Raw genomic sequence first — 19,962 nt, forward strand, 5'->3', positions numbered from 1 at the left:
ATTATATAAAAAAAAAAAATAACTTCAATATATAGGTACCTGAGTCGTGATTGAATAAAAAATGTACTTATTATAATTTTATAACAAATCACATTTTCTGTAATAGAATTGCCATTTTTATAAAAACATGAAATTAAATTGATAATATACATAAAATTGTATTTCATTACCGTTTAGGCATCTAGTAGGCAGACTACTTAAGTTAACACAATTGTGTATAAACACCGAGTGCTATAATAGAGCATTACTTAAAGTCAAACAATCTGCCATTTTCAGAAAGAAAAAAAAACTAAACGAGAATCTGTAAAAGACATTTTCTGAAAATAAACTATTATAGGGAGCTACAAAGGTAAATATTTATTTCCATTTTGGTATAAACAACAAAATCCTCTTTGCTGATGCAACTAATATTTGTGTGAACGAAATTCTTAAATCTCTGTATTATAGTAACAGAGTGGTGTTACTATTTTTAGAAAACGTAGTAAATTATATTATGCTGACATAAATCCTATACACTGTTTAACCTTCTATATGAGTTATAACCAACTGTTTTAGATTAATTACAACACGAGGGCGTTTTAATAGTTGGTTACGTATAGCAAAATTAATGTTTTGTTGGGTAATCTTACCCATTATCCATATTATATTTCAATACATTAATAGGTAGATACAATACTAATCGTACGTTGCATTAAACGCAATTTAACCCTATTGACGATTTTTATTACTTTGGCGATTTTCCATTTTTTTTTTTGTTTTTTTTTTTTTTACTATCAAACATTAAATATTTTTTAAGTACCTGCTTATATAATGAAATGAATAATAACAATTTTTCCATCAAACAATTATTAAGTACTGAATAACAATCATAATATGATTTAAAAAAACCACCATCCAGCCATACACGTTTAAAACTTGTCAATACAATATTACAAATGTACAAACTAAAACATAAATTTCTATTTCTAAACTTTAAGCAGTCAGTAACAGTTCAAAATAACTTGTTTTTTTACAAATTATTCCTAATACCGATAGGTACTTAAATTAGTATACAGTTTCTGTATAGTATCTTGTTTAGTTTGTCGGACTAATATTTATCATAATATTGTACTTAATTTGGTATTAGATTTATAAACATGGTGCGTTTAAAACGTTTAGGAATTATAGCTTATTGTGTTGTATCCAAATATACGTTTAAAAACCGAGAGTTTAGAACTCTTGCAGAGTGAGCTTTCCTGACTTGATCATTGTATAAGTCAAATAATAGCTATCTATTATAATATCTTATTAGCGCTATTCATGAATTGAAGAAAATTTAAAAGTAATGAATTAAAATACGTCATACCTACGTCAAGGCATTCAATTAAAATTCTGTTATTGGAAATTTTATTTTACGATTAACTAAAATAAAACTAAATAGTTAATATATTATTCAATGCATAAATACCTGCATACAGTACATTAGTTATCATATATGTCAATAAAAACAAAGCACGAGCCATTGTTATTGAAATTATAATTACGATAGTAATTTTTTTTTTTTTTTTTATAAACATTACTAACTATTAATATTATATTATTGCGATATTATATTTAAAACGTATGTTACGTAAGTGTATAGTAAGTTCGATTCCAATGTACAGAATTAATATTTTTTTTTTTCTTAATTATTATGAAATAACCTTTAGTGATCGATCGTGAGCCACTATCCATTATTTGGTACCCAATTGATACGAACACGTAATAATAATATAATATTATTATTTTTACAACACACGCTAATTGATAACTAAATGTTATACAGTCAGTCATTTTTCCATAAGATAGAGAAACTGTGACGAAACCGCCGCCGCGGCTCCTCGACGATAGTTAATATACAAACGAGTTCTTTGAATACATTATTATACTTCTTATTTTAATGAAGAGAAACGTCCCGATGAGTGAAAATGTTAAAACTTTAACAGTACGCATATTCGAAACGAGAAATGCGTCAATAATAAATGGCATAACGCGTTTCAAGTACTTATGTGTATATGCACAGCCGACTCACATGAATAGTGTCACTGCGTATGGATATTCGTTGCACTTATCTCGAGTACATTATCTGCGCGTCCGTAAACTCTATATTATTATTTATGTCGTGTATGGGTATCTGGTATATAATGTATAAATATAAATCTTATCAACATGGAAAAAGTATAGGTACCTGGTGCGTACAGAGACCGTATTCTAATAGGTACCTACGCGTCTCCTGCGACCGAGTTCGACAACGAAATGATCCAAATGGTATTATTTTTGATATGCCCAACGTTACCTACTCTGTGTAGTTGTACAATACGTATAATTATAGACCTCTTCATGACATTGGGTACGTGCCAATAAAAATCGGTTGGTCCAAAAAATCACCGCCGATGTATCGCGATGTATGTATATAGGTTACCTGCAGCCACTAAATTTACGTGATCTAAACAAAAGATATCTAATGGTACTAAGTATTTTTATTACACCATAGCGGATTAAAAAATAACGTCAACACGTTAATGACTGTCCTGCCGATCTTATCGATCTTGACACGAACGCCTTGAGTATCGCATACATGCACTCGGTAATTTTATGGACCCGGACTGAGGACTTACCCGGACTCATACCTATATAATATGATACTCAGAGTTTTATTAGATTTTCTGACTTGGAAAATTCCCTAGACATAAATAAAAAATATCGAACATTTTTGAGTGCCACAATAATATTATATGATATTCGAGACAAAATTGGGCAAGTACAAGTAAAATATCAAGTGCAATAGATAATTGAAAGTTCTACTTAATAAAACAATTATCGTTGGTGACGATTTGACTATTTGGTTTCTGACAATAAAATTTTGGATTTAAACAAAAGTCATGTCGGACGACGATCGAAAAAAAACCAAAATATAGACGACAAAAAACTAATAAAATTCTGTCAGCAAGACATAATATTATTGTTGTCACTGTATGTGAACATCGCCTGAACAGCGGTCGATGAAGTACCTAGTGCATATAGAATTTTTGTCCATCATTTAAATTAAACTAAAATATTCCGGAATAAGCAGTGGCGTAGGTATACAATATTATAATACTGGATACTATAAAATCTCGTCCTATCCTCATCCGTAAGTGCAAAAGCTTTACGAATTTTTTTTTTTTTTCATCGAGGAAGCTGTATCGAGTTTCGCAGTCCGATACATATTGCTTGGACGAGAACTTGTGAAAAACGTTTCGGATACCACACCTAGCCATAGGGAGCTTATTTCGAAATACGATTCGGGGTCGGGTGTGTATTCGAAAATACTCTGCACCGGGGACGGGAAAATGTTTTCACCGACGACCACCGCCGCCTCCGGTGCAGATTCTCGGTCGGTCGATTCGGGGCGCGGGAAAAAAAACGTCTCATTCCGTTCGACCCGTAAGATTATACGGTCACCCCGACAAATCCATTAGCCATAATCAACATTTATATATATATATATATATATACAATATACATGTATATGTACATACGCGGTGTATTCAGCGTGTCCATGTCTCGTGAAAAAAAAAAAAAAAATAAGAAAAAAAATCCCACACCGAATTCCTTTGGGTGTTTGTCACGAACCGTTTGGGTCGCAACTATATATACACAGTGGACACGGTTTATTCGACGGACGTGACGCAAAATTATTTGACCGATTGCAAGTTTGCCCGTGCGTTGTCGCCGTCTTCTTGCCCTCCGGCTGCATAAAAGTATAGAAAACCGATCGAGATTTCATTATTATTATTATTATTTTTTGCCCCTTCTTACAACCATTATACCGGTCCGATCGATCACAAACGCGCGCGGGGTGTTACATAATATCGGCGATGCTGCTAAAATAGTTGCACAAGCACAGAACTACATACCCCGTGAACATCGTGTACTGCAGTGTTCGAGATGTTTACAGCATTCATAATATTCCATTACAGTCATAATAATAATATATATATGTATAGTAACACTTATTTTTTTCGCGCGGGTTAGTGTACCTATATACTCACATCGTAAGCGCCACCTGTCTCGCATGGGGGTTTTGACGATATTCACACGGTTATCGCTAGCACCGTGTGAACGGTTTCAAAAACGATAAAATTTTGATTTTTAACTCAAAACGGCAGTATATAACGTGATTAGAAAGTGTGATATGAAAATAGTGAAAAACATGTGATAATATACACATGGGTAAAACTTAAACGTGTTTTAATTGAATTTTGTATTATTATATTTATTTATATTATATTATTATATTTAAAAGCACTGCGGATGTTACGTCATGTATCTATGCTGCTATAATATAGCAGCACAATCCTACACAGCTACCCCGTTAAAATCTTGTATAGTGTTCGTGATGTTTACAGCTTTCATAATATTCTATTACAATCATATAGTCACACTTTTCTTTTTCGCACGTGGTAGTGTATACTCACCTCGCAAACATAATTATTACATATCTTGCAAAGGGGTTTTGACGATAACAATATCATTAGCACCGTGTGAACGGTTTCAAAAAAAGAGAATCTTATTATTTTTTTGTGTAACTTCAAACGGCAGCATAATATATAAAGTAATAACCATCGAACATCATCAATGTTCTACAGTATAACATGATTAACGAGTGAAGTATTAACACGAAATAATGTATAATTATATTAGGAAAACAGTGAAAAACATGTGATGATATTATTAAATACACATAGGTAACTCAAAAGTGTTTTAATTGAATTTTGAATTATTTAAATATTTAAAAGCATTGCGGGTAATACATATATCTACGCTGCTGTAATGGCTGCACAACCATACAACTACTCCGTGTACCTCTTGACCATGTTCGTTAGTAATATCGGCATGTTCGGATTTATGAAAGACTATCAATATTGGGCATATTCGGATTATCTGTGAACTCCGAATAGTTTGGATTATCCGATTCAATTTTTCCGTTCAACGACCCATTTTTATAGTCTAATAAATTGCATTTCCAAATACATGTTTTAAATATTCTATCTGATTTCCGACGCATTTTGACAACTATATATTATAGTGTTGTATTGCGCAAGGTTATATCAAAAAACCAAATCCATAAATCCGGATAATCCAAATGATTCGGAAAATCCTGATAAGAATTTGGTTCAAATCCGGATCTCGTGCCCACCACTAGTGTTCGTATACTACGAATATATTTTATAACGTTCATAATATTCTATCATCACTTTTTTCGCGCATTTTATTGTACTGACATCGTAAGCATAACCTGTCTTTCCAAGGTTTTTTGACGATAATATAATATTATTATCACCGTGTGAATGGTTTCAAAAACAATATCATCATCATATTCAAAAAATTTCAATGTCGGCATATAATATTTTTTGAATCGATGTAACTAATACAATATTACTTATAATAATATAAATGTGTTCGATTATTATGTTCACTTATTGTCGGTCACAAACCTAACAGGTAACTGTTACCTATAGTTTTGTTCTTACATTTATATTTTTCTCAGGTCACGTTTAACATTTTTATAGCATTTAACTTGTTCATTTTCTCAGCAATTATTATCACTCTATGACAGCAACACAGTAATTTTATTAAAAAAATCTTCAATAATCAAGGTCACGGACGATGATTAATTAGGTATACATACCAAAACGCAAGGTACCAGTTATACATGGTAATAACTAAGCCTAATTATTTGTGACGCGGTTCTAACTTGTAAGTTATTGATAATTATTGATAAATGTTATATCACAATAAATAATAATACAGAGAATACAGAATGCTTCGTTTTTAAAAATATTAAGGTATAGACTATAGACGCATAGAGCATGTGCAACACGTCATACTCCTCGTCGCTGAGACGCTGAGTGGTATTTATATTTATTTGTTTCTATATAATTGTTTTGAAACGTTCAAATTTATTCTACTTCAATAAAATTATCTGGACTTTACTAAGATTTATATATGTGTGTATGTAGGGTTAACTGATGATTCAGAAATATCTGTTTAATATAAAATATACCATATCGTAGTATATTAATTCCTTATTTCAATAAGGCTATTAATATTTTAAATTTAGGTAGGTACATGTTTTCAAATACAATTTTATAAATATTTCTTGATAATTCGACCAATTAAGTCATTATTATTCTGATATGAGTGTCATTTCGCACACATGCATATTATTATGTTGCAATGAGCAAAATACGTCGCTCGAAACAAGATGATTGAATTATAATGTATAATAGGTATTATTGTATAAATTTATGTAAAGCAGAATAAAAAATTAAATTAAATACTTTATAGTAAGTTATCGCTTTAGAATGTGACTTATAATTTTAGATTCTGATTGGAGCGATGAATTTATTGATTTTACAATGATGTGTGTTTTTTTACGGCATCACCAATTGGAGCAGAAAAAATGCTTAGATATTAAAATTCAATATCATTTATGGTAGAAAAGCGATTCTAGTTGATACTTTTTTTTTGAGGTCAGGTGGGTCAAAAGTAAAAAAATCCAAGCAATTTTCTTAATAATTAGGGAAAACCAAAAAAACAAAAATTAGGGACATACCACCTTTAGACAAAGTGCTGAGTATAATATGATATAGCGTAAATTAAAAATGTTCATAACTCACTTAAAAACTGAAATATCGTAAGAAACACATATACAAACAAACAAACACAGATGGTAATGCGCTTACAATAAAGTTACATAACAGGTCTATTATTCTATTCACTCTAATTTTTAAACTAAACGTGTTCTGCTGAGCGTAAATTTGCTATGTTACGCACTTGTAAGACGGGACAAATGGACAATTATATTAATGTCAGTTGTACGTCCTCTTAATAAAATGATATTCTGATGGTGGGATAAACGATTGAACTGTTGATATAGAACGAAATAATTCGGAATAATTGGTTCAATTTATTCAAGAGAATATGATAATGTCAAAAATATAGACTATACCATTATACAGAGTACAGGTTTATTTTCACCAAACGTAATAACGTAAACCGGTTTATAATGGTACTTTATTACGTCTATATAATATTATTGAAATAAGATAATACAATAATAAAATAAACTATTATTTGTATAGTAACTTTAACGCTTATGGCGTGTTAACAATTTCGTTTATAAATTGTATGTAGGTATATTAAATAGTTATATGTATTATATATAGTAATAGTTATATGTATTACCAATTATAGGTGCCAATAATTAATACATAAACGTATAATTATTATACGTGTATGTATTAAAATCAAAAGTAAAATGTTCACATATTATTACTATTATGGACTGACCAACAAGTACGGTGATTTAGAAACCATACCGTGGGAGAAACAGGAAACCCCCTCCAAACATGACAGTCATAATGTCATAATAACCCGAAGACATCTAACGGAATGTTCTCTTTGTTTACACTTAAGTCGTACTGCAACTGCATTAGTGTGTCCTATAAAGGAATGTAGTGTTGACTCGTGTCTGTCCCGTGTTTGTTGTGTCTCGCTCAAACGATCTCGTGCCATGTTCACCGCCAATTGGTGGATAAATGTCATTACGCCATGTACAATAATAGTTACGATCGCCTATTATTTCTGCGTGTCGACCTTCAAGAGATGGGAAAAGCTAAACGTGCCTTACATTAAACCGATTCCGTTGTTTGGAAACTTTTTGAATATAGCCTTGGGAAAAGACCATCCGTTGGAATTTTACAACAAAATCTATTACGAGTTCGCCGGTCGCAAATATGGAGGACTGTTCCAGATGAGGACACCTTATTTAATGGTTCGTGATCCAGAAATAATCAACGACGTGATGATAAAAGACTTCTCGTCTTTTCCCGACCGTGGTATCTACTCAGATTTCACGGCCAATCCGTTGTCAAACAACCTGTTCTTCATGGAAAATCCTCAATGGAAAACAATAAGAAACAAATTGAGCCCCGCTTTCACGTCAGGAAAGCTGAAGACGATGTACGATCAGATCAAAAAGTGCGGCGACGAATTGATGAAAAACATCGATATAGATTTAAATAAAAATGGCAATGAAATAGAGGTAAGGGACATCCTGGGAAAGTATTCTACTGACGTCATCGGCACTTGCGCTTTTGGGCTCAAGTTGAACGCCATAAGTGACGACGAATCCCCATTTCGTAAGTACGGAAAATCAATATTCACACCTTCACTAAGGATGCTTTTCAGAGAATTATGTTTGATGATTACTCCTGCACTTTTGAAAGTCATAAGAGTGAAAGATTTTCCAACGGCCGCCACTGACTTTTTTCACGCGGCGTTTAAAGAAACGATGACGTATAGAATTGAAAATAAAATAGTCAGAAATGACTTCGTTCATTGTTTAATGCAAGCAAGAAATGATTTAGTTTTGAATACCGATTTACCAAAACATGGTAATATATTTATACATTTAAAATTCAAAAACCGATTGTTGTTTAATATTGAAAAATTTTGTTTTAGAAAAATTCACTGAAACACAAATCGTAGCAAATGCTTTTGTAATGTTTGCTGCTGGTTTTGAAACTGTATCCACTACTGTAAGTTATTCTTTATATGAACTAGCATTAGATAAATCTATTCAAGACAGAGCACGCGAAGAGATTCAACTAAAACTGTCCAAAAATGACGGACAAATTAACCATGAATTTTTGATGGATCTTAATTACTTGGATATGGTTATAGCGGGTAAATTGTGTTTTGTAATACTATTTCGTAATATTAATTGATTTAAAAAATTTAAATGAGATAGAATATTTTTTATTTAATTGTAACTTTTTAATTTTCTGTTTTTTTTTTTTTTAATTTATGGTTGGTAGGGTTGGTACGGTAAAGTTGTTACAGTAGTTAAGTAACCCGTGTATGTGTGGCATGGATTTTGGTACTAAGTACTCAGGTGGTCACCCATCCGGGAATAAGTAGCAGCGAACGTTACTTACTCTCAGTCACAGCGTGACTGGTAGAAGCCAACGCGCCAAGCCAAACCACAATTTACTGTTTATTGACACTTTGTCAAATGTTTAAAATCATTATTTCTCTCTTCTATTCTTACTAATTAATATTTTATTAAAACAAATATTCACACTAATTGATTCTACTTGGAAAATAATCAAATTTATCGAATTTAATTTTGACATAATTCGTAATATTTATGAATATTAAAATTGCAATATATTTTATCGATTACCCAATTGGGTTAAAAATATTTTTTAAATATGGGTTCGATATGAATAAAAATAAATCAAACAATTATATCAAAATACCTACTATAATATATTATAATATGATAATTATTTTTTTTAGAAACACTCCGTAAGTATCCTCCACTGGTTGCTTTGTTCAGAAAAGCATCACAAACATATAGAATACCCAACGATTCTTTAATAATTGAAAAGGGCCAAAAAATAATAATTCCAATTTATGCAATTCATTACGATACTAAGTATTACCCGGAGCCTGAAAAGTTTATACCTGAAAGATTTTCGGTTGAAGAAAAAGCAAAACGGCCAAGTGGCATTTATCTTCCATTTGGCGACGGACCTCGAATGTGTATAGGTGGGTATAATAATTATAATATATTTTGTATAGGTTAGTTTAAATGCAATATTATTATGTATATTTTTAAATTTCTAGGAAAACGTTTCGCAGAGATGGAAATGAAATTGGCTTTTGTTGAAATATTGACCAAATTTGAAGTATTTCCATGTGAAAAAACAGAAGTTCCTCTAAAATATTCTAATAAAGTTTTAACATTAATGCCAAAGCATGGGATTTGGCTAAGATTTAATAGAATTAATTGACAAATGATTATGATTTAAGGACAAAAAGAAACATTAGGTACCTACTGCTTTAATTTAACTGCTTACCGGAAAAGTTGATTTTTATTTTAACGATTTATATTTAAATTTTTGTATCGAGATATTTTTAACATCACTTCTTGCCTTATATCTTAATATTATGAGCGTAATTAGGGGAGGGGGCTTGGGGGACTTAGCCCCCTTTTTTTAATAATATTTTAGTTAAAAATAATAATGATAAGGGTTTGTGCTGTTGATACAATTTTAGCCCTCCAACCCCCAGAAAATATTCTTAGTTGCACCTATGATATACGTGCGTATGTGTCTTATTTTCACAGGGTTACGCTAATTCACTGAATTGTAAATGTGTATACGCCGTAAACCCATTGTCGTAACTCCATTAAATTTCAACAGGTGCAAGACTTTCACAAGTTCAATAATATTATAAACACAATTAATGATTATTAGTCGTATTTGAAGCCAATTGCTTTGCTTGCGTACTTTGATTACATACAAACATCAAAATCTGTATATTTTTAAGACTATACCTATATGTGTATAAGAATATTCTATGTCTAGAGATACGGACGTCCGTCTTGTTAAAATGTAATGTTTTTTTGAAACAATAAATGTTATTTTGTTAAAATCTATAATAACTATGATAATGACACTACTATAATTTATAATAGTGATAACAATATTTTAAATATGGTTATCAAAATAATTCAACAAATCAATGAAATAGTATTGTATTTTAAAAGGATTATATTTCAGAAACAAAATTATATAATATTCACAATATTTAACTGTCGGTGTAATAGTTTTTGAATTAAAATAATACAATTATTTACAATTATTATTAATGCGTGTTGTATATACTGAATACTTGGTCTTTATAATAAAGCAAACTTTATCTCAAATACGTTGTTATACTCAGCGAGATGTGTACAAATGAAAATAAACTCTAGGAAATCCTTTAATCTGCTACTATGAGAATAAGACATACCAAGGGTTTCTTGATAAAAATCAAACACACAATTTAAGTAGTTTGTCATGTCTCACTTTTAATGGTTCACTATGAATTAATTTATATCTCTTATTTTACGTCTTAATTCAACTATAGTATTATTATAATTATTATTATTATTATAAAATAAATACCACCGAGTTATGTAAATTTCCAGAGTACAGAGTAGCTGATGAACTATTCAAGATAAAGACCTGAAGACTGAAACTCTTCACATCTCCCAGCTAATGCGATTCTAACAAGACCCTAAACAATAAAATTCGTTCTCCGATTCCGGAGATTTGCGTTGCTAAAGAGATATCTATCTAAAATTAACTATTTTTGTTGCCGGTTAAAAGTTAATTAATTTTTATTACATTTTAAAATTTCACATTTTCTAACTAAGTGACAAGCCCAATAAACTACCGACCATCTTTTAAATTAGAGTTTTCAGGGTTAAAAACTGACGTTTTTCTGGATTCAAATCATTGTACTTCTTGGGAATAATACGGACCTATCTAGTTAATATCGTTTATTAAACATAACTTGATTACCCACCAACTCTTTATTACTGAATTACGTTCTTACTATTTTTCTATTTACATCAAACTCTTGTAGTTTTCAAAATTCAGTGATTTTTTTCATTCCGATTATCATATTTACTGGATTAAAAATCAAGAAAATATTATAACTCTTCTTGTTAACATTAAACACGTCTTATATTATATTGTCTAAACAATGTATTTAAAGAGTTTGTCGAATATGAAAATAATAATATAATTTGCTTATTAAAAATAAATTATGTGCTATTGAATTCATCATGTACAATTGAATGTATTTCAAACATTTATAATTTCTAATGTGTAGTAAAATTGCATATAATATGGTTTATATTGTTTTTTGTAAATTCTGAAAAAATAATAATATTATTTTTCGATTGGTAAGCTTTAACAGTCGATACATTTTGGATTCAACCACTCAGTTTTCATGTATTGTGTACGATTAAACAAAAAAGATAACACAATTTTTGTAAATACTATGACGAAAATAACTAATATAAAAAAAATACCTATTTTTGCATGACAAAAATTTAAATTATTTTTAATACATTATTGATACAAGATGAAAATAAAATATTATATAGTTTTGAAACGTTATTTGTTTTTCCGTTTCCACTAATTATTTTTTTATTACAAAAATCATATGTAAATTAAAAGGGTTTATTTATATGGTACGTAAAACTACGTACTATATTTATATGGTAAGGTCTTTGAAAGAAATGTATCTATAAATATTATTATTTGGTTCAGTTAAAATAATATTATAATATAGTAATTTTATTTCAAGTTTAATACGTTTGTAAACACGAATAGTTAACTTAGTTTACGACTCGATTGCTTTACTCAGACATTTTTTTTGCCTTATATAAACGTGAACTATTATTCAGCTCTGGTGTAAATTCATATTATAATAATGTTGTCTGAAAAATGGGTACCTACAATAAGTTTTCAAACGTTAATTTATTTACAACACTTAAAATAACTTAATGGATGGCATTAATAGTTTATTTCGTTAGTTAAAGTTTTTAAATTCTTTAAACGAAAATATACAATACTTTTTTATTTAAACGTCGTGTAGGTATGCAATAATGTTAAAATCCGATTAATTTGTATTATAAAAATACTTATGCGAAACAACATTTTTACTCTAACTCTAATAACTTCATATATTTTGTTATATTAATATTATTGAAAAAGAAAAAAAGACTAATACGATTACCGCGCGGTGATAATGTAATTAAAATTGTTGCGGGAAAAGTAGTTTTTCGGTTCTCAACACGTCAAACTAAAAATAAAAATGTGTAGTCAAGTCTTATATTCTCGATCGTGTAACATTTCGAGGGCTGCACACCGTTATATAGATTGATTACGTCTATTAAACCCGTTTAACGCGCCGTGAATCAAAACTGACAAGTATAAACCATTTTTCTTCTACCACTGCACTCTTACAAGCTAAACTCATTATATTTTGCAGTTTTATACACAGTTTTATAGCCAGAACGAATACCTAGTGTTCTGTAGAACAGTTCTATCGTAAATATATTTTAATGCCTACGCGTCAAAAATGATAAGAATACGATAATATCATAATATTATATAGTAATCATTGATCAGTGTTAAAATATCAATTGGTAACAATTAGTACGAATGACAATTTCGTACCGTGGACTTTGAGTTCCATAAGAAAATTATATGACATTGAAGTACATTTTATACACTATCGTATAATATTATGCCGAAAACGTACGACAGTCAAAATTGGTACGAACGCATATGATGAATGGATCGAAATGGTGGGGTGAGCGTGGTCGCGGTGGAGGCGAATCACCATCGCATGTACATCGACCGCCACCGCCGCCGCCGCCGCCGCCGCTGTGCATACAGGAAGTTCTGCAGGTATAATGTTCGCGATGTATAATAATATACGGTATATGCGGTACATCGCGGTAGTCGGACAGGTATAATGGCACTGCGCATAATACATGACCGCCACTCGCGGCACATACGAAACGCAAAACGAATCGAAAAACACACGCGGGCAGCGGTATAATGGGTAGGTATATAATATTATGATGCTTACCTATAAGCATACGTATACGTATATACATTATTGATATATATTATATGTATATCATTACATCCACGTATATCCGTATAATATATGTACGTGGGCGCATATATATAGGTACGTGTATATATTATGACATGAGCTGCTGCTAGCTGGTAGGTACATGCGATTTTCGGCAAGGCCCGTTTCCGCAGGTACCCATATATACCCCATATATTATATATCTATATGCGGAGAACGAAGTGCAAGGGTTGGGGGATGGGTAGGACGGGAGTCGTGTAAAAACGCACGGCGCCCGTCCGCGGACCACGTCTGACCGCGCGTATATGTATATATAATAATAATATATCGCCACCCTCCTGGCGGCGCTGCAACAACCCTTACGGGATTTGCACCGCCGAATATAACGCGCGGGATATATAATACAATGTATCGACCGAGTAACCGAGCTTTAACACGTACCGCGTGCTTTATGGCGGCGGCCCGAAACGCTATATAAAACGTGTGTGTGTGTATGTGCAAGTACGACGACGGAGAGTATGGCGGCGAGATCCGAGCGAAAGGGTCGAAATAGCCACCTGTGAGAACGGCCGTTATCCATATATACCGCCAACCCCTTCGTATCGTCGTCTCATCGTCGTCGTCGTCGTCGTCCGCCACTCCTCGTCTCGCGGACTCGGTTCCAGTGGTGGTGATAGGGAAGATGGGGGGGTGAGGGATCGTTGTAGCCTGTTAGTCATTTTTGAACCAACGATAACCCCCATCGCCGCCCCCGCCACCCTCGGAGCGCTAAAGCGTTATAATAATATTATTATTATTATTATTATTATTATTATTATTATTATTATTGTGTTTGCATACCTCTGCTGTGTATGTGAGTATAACATTATACATACATCCATACATGTGTGTGTGTGTGTGTGTGCGCGTATAGAATGTGGTAGCGGTGTTGGCGATTTCGGCGTTACATATGCCTTATTGGCCGCGTTCGCAGACGGACCGAAACTCGTTTGCCATACAATACTCGTATTATGGGTATAACTACCTAGGTAGGTCAGGTTGCCTACGGTAAATATTGTAATAATACGAGAGCGCCCGCGCATATAAACGACCGTATCTTTACATTTTTCATGCATATATAATATTATTATTATTACGTCCGTGTGTGTGAGCGCACCGCGAATACAACAAATACCACAACGGTCGTAACATAATATTATTATTAAAATAATTCGCGTGTAACATAATTATATTATTATCATTATACCTATTCGCGTGTGTATGCGACATGCGTATAATAACCTGGGCGCGAGTTTAAGATGCCATCGCTGCAACGACTGTGCGTACAGTAATCGTAGCCATGCGAGCACGAAATTTCCCGAGGTGAGTCCTTTTATAATACGATAAATACTTTTGGTTCGTATGGCGTGCCTTAATAGTATAATACGACGGATATTATAACTTTTAAGGTACACACGTAATATGTGTACAACGCATAACATAATAATGTAAACATATTATTAATATTATTATTACGATTTGGTAATAAATTAGTGTATCGGTCGAATTCCCAAAATATACGATTCGAGGGGGATGGGACGATAGAGCCCACGGATTCCACTATAATAATATAATATAGGTACGTTCGTGTGCTGCGGCGGCGCGGAAAACGCATGTGCGTGAGAACTCAGAATCGAAACGACCTCAAAAACGACACCCTCTCGACGACGTGTGACCGACGTGACGAGTCTATACATATTATATTATTATGTCGCACCTCGGCTTTTGTTTTTTTCGTCCCCTAAACTGTGCGAATAAAAAATGTATATATTTATATTGTCTACGCGGGGCGTTATTCGCCGGCGACGTGACCTAGTAAGGGATCCGAGACCTGCGATTCTCTCTCGCCTTTCCGTTTCGATCCATTCGCATCCCAAAACTAATATCAGGCCGGATAATAATACGGCAACATGATATCTATTACAACAACTGTCTGTACACTGCCACACATACACATAATATATATATATATTATATCGAATAGACTTTGTACAGAAACATAACATAAATAAAAACGACACGGCTGCATGATTCCACCTACGTTTTGGGGGCCTCTTTTTCTGAATTAACTTTTTTCCCATATACTAGTCGCTTTTACGAACAGACTGATTTATGTTCGAATGCTGTATGGGGTTTTTTTTGCCCCCGCTATATAATAATAATATAGTCTAGTATAGAATTTGTGCTCTATATAAATATGTATATTTTATCGTTTTAATTTATAACGAATGGTATGAACAGTTTAAAGTGTTATAATATTATTTTAGTACACGCCGTTTGGTATTTATAACAATTTATGCAATTTAAAATAATTTATCATATTCAAAATGAAATATATGGCTTGCGTAATTCGTGACTTGTATTTTATTATAACATGATATTGTGATACGTAATAAAAAAATGTTTATACGGTAATGAACACAATGGAAAAATTGTATTATAAAACGTAGGTATTCCATAAAAAACAAAAAAATATTAATTTAAGATGGAGAAACGTTCAATAATAATATGTAAATTTTTATAATTCCTAAAAGAGAATAACTAAGTTAGTAGTATTCAAAAGAGTATAAAAATTAATCGCGAAAACTACGTTTATTTTCTTAATACGAGGCTGTTTTATACATAATATTAAATAAACTTCTACAACTTTTGGCTCTTTAAATTGTATACAAAATTTTTCGTAAAGTCTTTAGATGTTCCTTGCATTTGTATTGTTAGTAGTGCTACAAAATTATAATTAAAGATGACGAATATTTGAAACCCGATACAAAAATAAACACAATTTTAAACTTTTTCTTTTAAGAAGCTTATGTAAATAAGAAACGCCAAAGTTTTATATAATCTTATCATGACCGTTTTAAACAAATTTTAGGTTCACCATCTGCTAAATCTTTTTAATACAATTTGACTTAATTAATCAGAACTAAACACTTGACTCAATATTCAGTATGATCAATTGCTTACAAGAATACAAAATAATCTGTTAGAACTTTATGAAATATCACAGTGTTATTAATTATTAGGTAGGTACTTATTATAGTTTATATGAGTAAAACAAAATAGCTATACACATCGTTATTTTTTGTTTGACTATCCAGTTTTGTCAAAACTTGAAATTTAAATGTCTGTAGAACACAATTGTGAACATGTATTTTGAGCTTTGTGGGTCGATGAAATGAAAAACTTATGAGAAATCTTGAATTAAATTTTCAAGCCTTAGGTATAAGAACAAAACAAACTGTTAACAATAAAATAGTTTGTAATAATTTTTCATGGTATTTAAGACTTTTGTCAAACTTCACGCACTTATGAAAAATAATTATGGTTATGTATTTTCGATACTTTTAATTGCTTTAAACAAAAAAAACTTCTGTTTCTATAATATTTATTTCAGACACAACAAAATCACACAGTATTGATAAATAAATAGGTCCATCGTTCCTCTAAGAATCTATAACACTTAACAATAATAATTAGTAATTACCTATCAAAGTTAACTATCGAAGCATTAAAGTACTTTTCAATTTGATTGATAATATTTACTCTGTTATTTTTTCTCCAAACGAACTTTGTTTAAAGAATAATATCATAGTCTTGAAATTATTGTAAAATTACTCGAGTAGGTAATTTTTAAAAATGTTTGTTTTAAGTATAAAATAATCAGGATAACTGCATCAACAAACACAAATTAAACTCAAACCATTATGAAGCCATAGACCTAGATATCTTAACGACCTCGTTCCCTTCTTCAAAGATACCGGGCTGGATAAGCAAGTTTAATAATTACAATTATTAAGGAATCTCCTCCATTGTTCATATTATATAATATAGGTACAGGATGTCCCGCGAGAATTTACCCATTAAGACAGGGGCTCCAACCATTTTTTACGGCGGGCCAAATTTGAGATACGCTTTGGAAACGCAGGCCAACATTTTTATGTACGACTATTAAAAGCTGTTATGAATAACATCAAAAGAAAAAATAATAAATTCATTGTATTTAATTAATTCAATATATTAAAAAAGAATAATTAGCTTGGCGGGCCGGTGCAAAAACCTTGGTGGGCCAGATCCGTCCCGCGGGCCGTAGTTGAAGACCCCTGCATTATGATATCTCCTGAGATAATACATTTATCATAAATCTGTTTTTTTTATTAGACTGACAGAGACAAGGACTACATATATCTATTTTTTTTTAATTTAATTTTTTTTTTTTTGGTACAATGTTAAAAAATTTTGTTTTTTATTTTTGAAACAATTGAAGGTATCCATTTTATAAAATTTAATCTCCTGAATATTTTAACTTTTCAACATTTAATTTTCATTAATCTCATGGTTTTAAGTCATTTTTTTAGTATTTAGGTAAAACAGAAAAAACCCGATTTTGTCCGGGCAACGAGTCCCCCTCTATGGCTATAATAGGTATATCTTCACGAAACGTTGTATATTTACGTATATAAATTTCAAAAATTTAATTTAATATATTTACAATTTACTATTTACTCGTTGTATATAAAATATTTTGTAACTAACGGCCTTAGCTATTGAATAAACAAATATACAAAAAAAACAAATTAGGGCTTACACAAATAATTACGAAGCTTATCATAGATTTTATATTAACAAGGCGTGTCCTTCAATTACATAGTTTTATTTTTATTTTTCATAATAATATATTAATTGATTCCAAATTTATGAACTTTAGAAGAATTTTTCATCTTTCGGTAGAAGCCGAACAGTTATGTAGTCTATAAATTACACCAAAAAAGTTATGGCCACTGAATTTTAGTATGGACAATAGGTACTATAATATATCTCCGAGAAACATATTATGGCTATAAGCAGTGCGTGGAACAAAAGAAGCGCTCTTGGGTTTTCTGAAAGTATTACTTAACGTACTCTTTTGTTTTGAACTTTTATATAATATTATTGACTGCAATAGGAATTTATTTATTACATATTATAAGCATATTGCTACTTTATTTCTAAACATTTTTTTTATTTCATCTTGAAATACGAAATTTTAACTGCTATGAAATAATATATTAATAAGCAATTAAATCAATTTTCCTTTTTTTTTCCGAAAATAAGACCCAAGTCATTATAGGCCCTGCACTTCCCTTACTATTAACTATAAGGATAGACCAGATGGAAATACACAAAAATTGTAAACAGCATTAAATTAACAACACATCCACTATATTATTGTGATTCGTAAATAGTTGTATTCTAATATGTCTCGTCCATCAAAATGAGCGCACTTAAATTTCTGATAATTTTTTCCGTAGCGTCAATATTTCTAAAAATTTTGGTCTAGTTATGCTTTGTTCACGTTGTGTAACCGTAACTTTTGGAACCTTGATTTATGTGTGGTTGAGGAATTCATATTTTTAAATACTTAACAACATAGATATAATATTATAATGTTTAAACTTTGTTTTATTATTCAACTTGTTTACTACGCAGTATGCAGTTGTGTTCAAATAAAATTATCTTAATATTTTTTACATGCATACATAATTTAAATTTGAGTGATTAAATTATTTTCAAACACGTTTAAGTTTAAGTGAAATTTAATCAAAAATAATTTGTAAATACAATACATTTCTGAAATGAATTCTAAAAATGATGGAAATGTTTTAAGTGTTATAAAGTATACATACAAACTCGATCAAACTTTTGAAATTTATTGTACAACCATGTGTGTGACGAATAACAAAATTACTAAACTATAATTACAGTTAGTAAAGTTTATACAGAGATTGAGAGATATTATAATAAGAATTACCGTACTGCTTATAAGTTGTAAACAGTAAACAATTCACGAAGACAGACGCATACATCTCAATTCATTCACCTGGATTTGAATGAATGATAGAGAAATTAAAAACAAATTTGATTAACCGTCAAAGTTGAAAAATAGTTCGAAGTGAAACTATTTTTCCAGTGTAAATTATAAAAACTATAATATATGGGTTCGATTGTTTTTATTAAAATCTATTAAAACTAACAATAATAATACTTAAATTACAAAAATGTGACATCGTAATATAAAATTAAATTTTATTTATGAGAAAATATGGAACTTTAAAAAGTTTTCACGTACTTTCTTGTTTTAGATAGTAAAACTACTATCTTGAATAATTGTATCAGTATAGTTCTAATTAAATATACCCATCTATATTTTAAAAAAAAAATCGTTCTATTGTATAGTTGTAGGTGTCAAATGAACATCGTCATATAATAGGCTACTGTAATGGAGTTGTTCAATTTGAATTCAGTAATAAATCATTCATGCGATTAAAATGATTCAGAGTGGATACCGTCTGCCAATATTTCTAAATTCTTAGTGTTTTTATTAGTCATTTATTTTTCTATGTGTAAAGCGATAGTTTGAACTAATTA

The 19,962-nt window shown here is 30.9% G+C and overlaps 2 protein-coding genes across 8 annotated transcripts in view; one reads left to right on the top strand and one right to left on the bottom strand.

Moving 5' to 3' along the window:
* The window catches only part of LOC100166077 (voltage-dependent T-type calcium channel subunit alpha-1H), a 459,662-nt gene that overhangs the window by 235,832 nt on the left and 203,868 nt on the right, over window positions 1-19,962 (bottom strand). The window lies entirely within an intron of this gene.
* On the top strand, window positions 7,310-11,627 carry LOC100164042 (probable cytochrome P450 6a13). 3 transcript variants are annotated; one of them, XM_029488274.1, is made up of 5 exons: window positions 7,310-8,462; window positions 8,530-8,754; window positions 9,370-9,621; window positions 9,700-9,903; window positions 11,048-11,627. In XM_029488274.1, the coding sequence occupies exons 1-4, from the start codon at window positions 7,325-7,327 to the stop codon at window positions 9,864-9,866; spliced, it is 1,782 nt and encodes a 593-aa protein (XP_029344134.1). In that variant the 5' UTR covers window positions 7,310-7,324; the 3' UTR covers window positions 9,867-9,903; window positions 11,048-11,627. The 3 variants fall into 3 exon arrangements, with proteins under 3 accessions (XP_029344134.1, XP_029344133.1, XP_001948581.2); XM_029488273.1 differs by lacking the exon at window positions 11,048-11,627 and adding an exon at window positions 10,202-10,783; XM_001948546.5 differs by lacking the exon at window positions 11,048-11,627 and having other exon boundaries at window positions 9,700-10,783.

This window comes from Acyrthosiphon pisum, chromosome A1 (genome assembly GCF_005508785.2).
Source record: "Acyrthosiphon pisum isolate AL4f chromosome A1, pea_aphid_22Mar2018_4r6ur, whole genome shotgun sequence".
NCBI lineage: Eukaryota > Metazoa > Arthropoda > Insecta > Hemiptera > Aphididae > Acyrthosiphon > Acyrthosiphon pisum.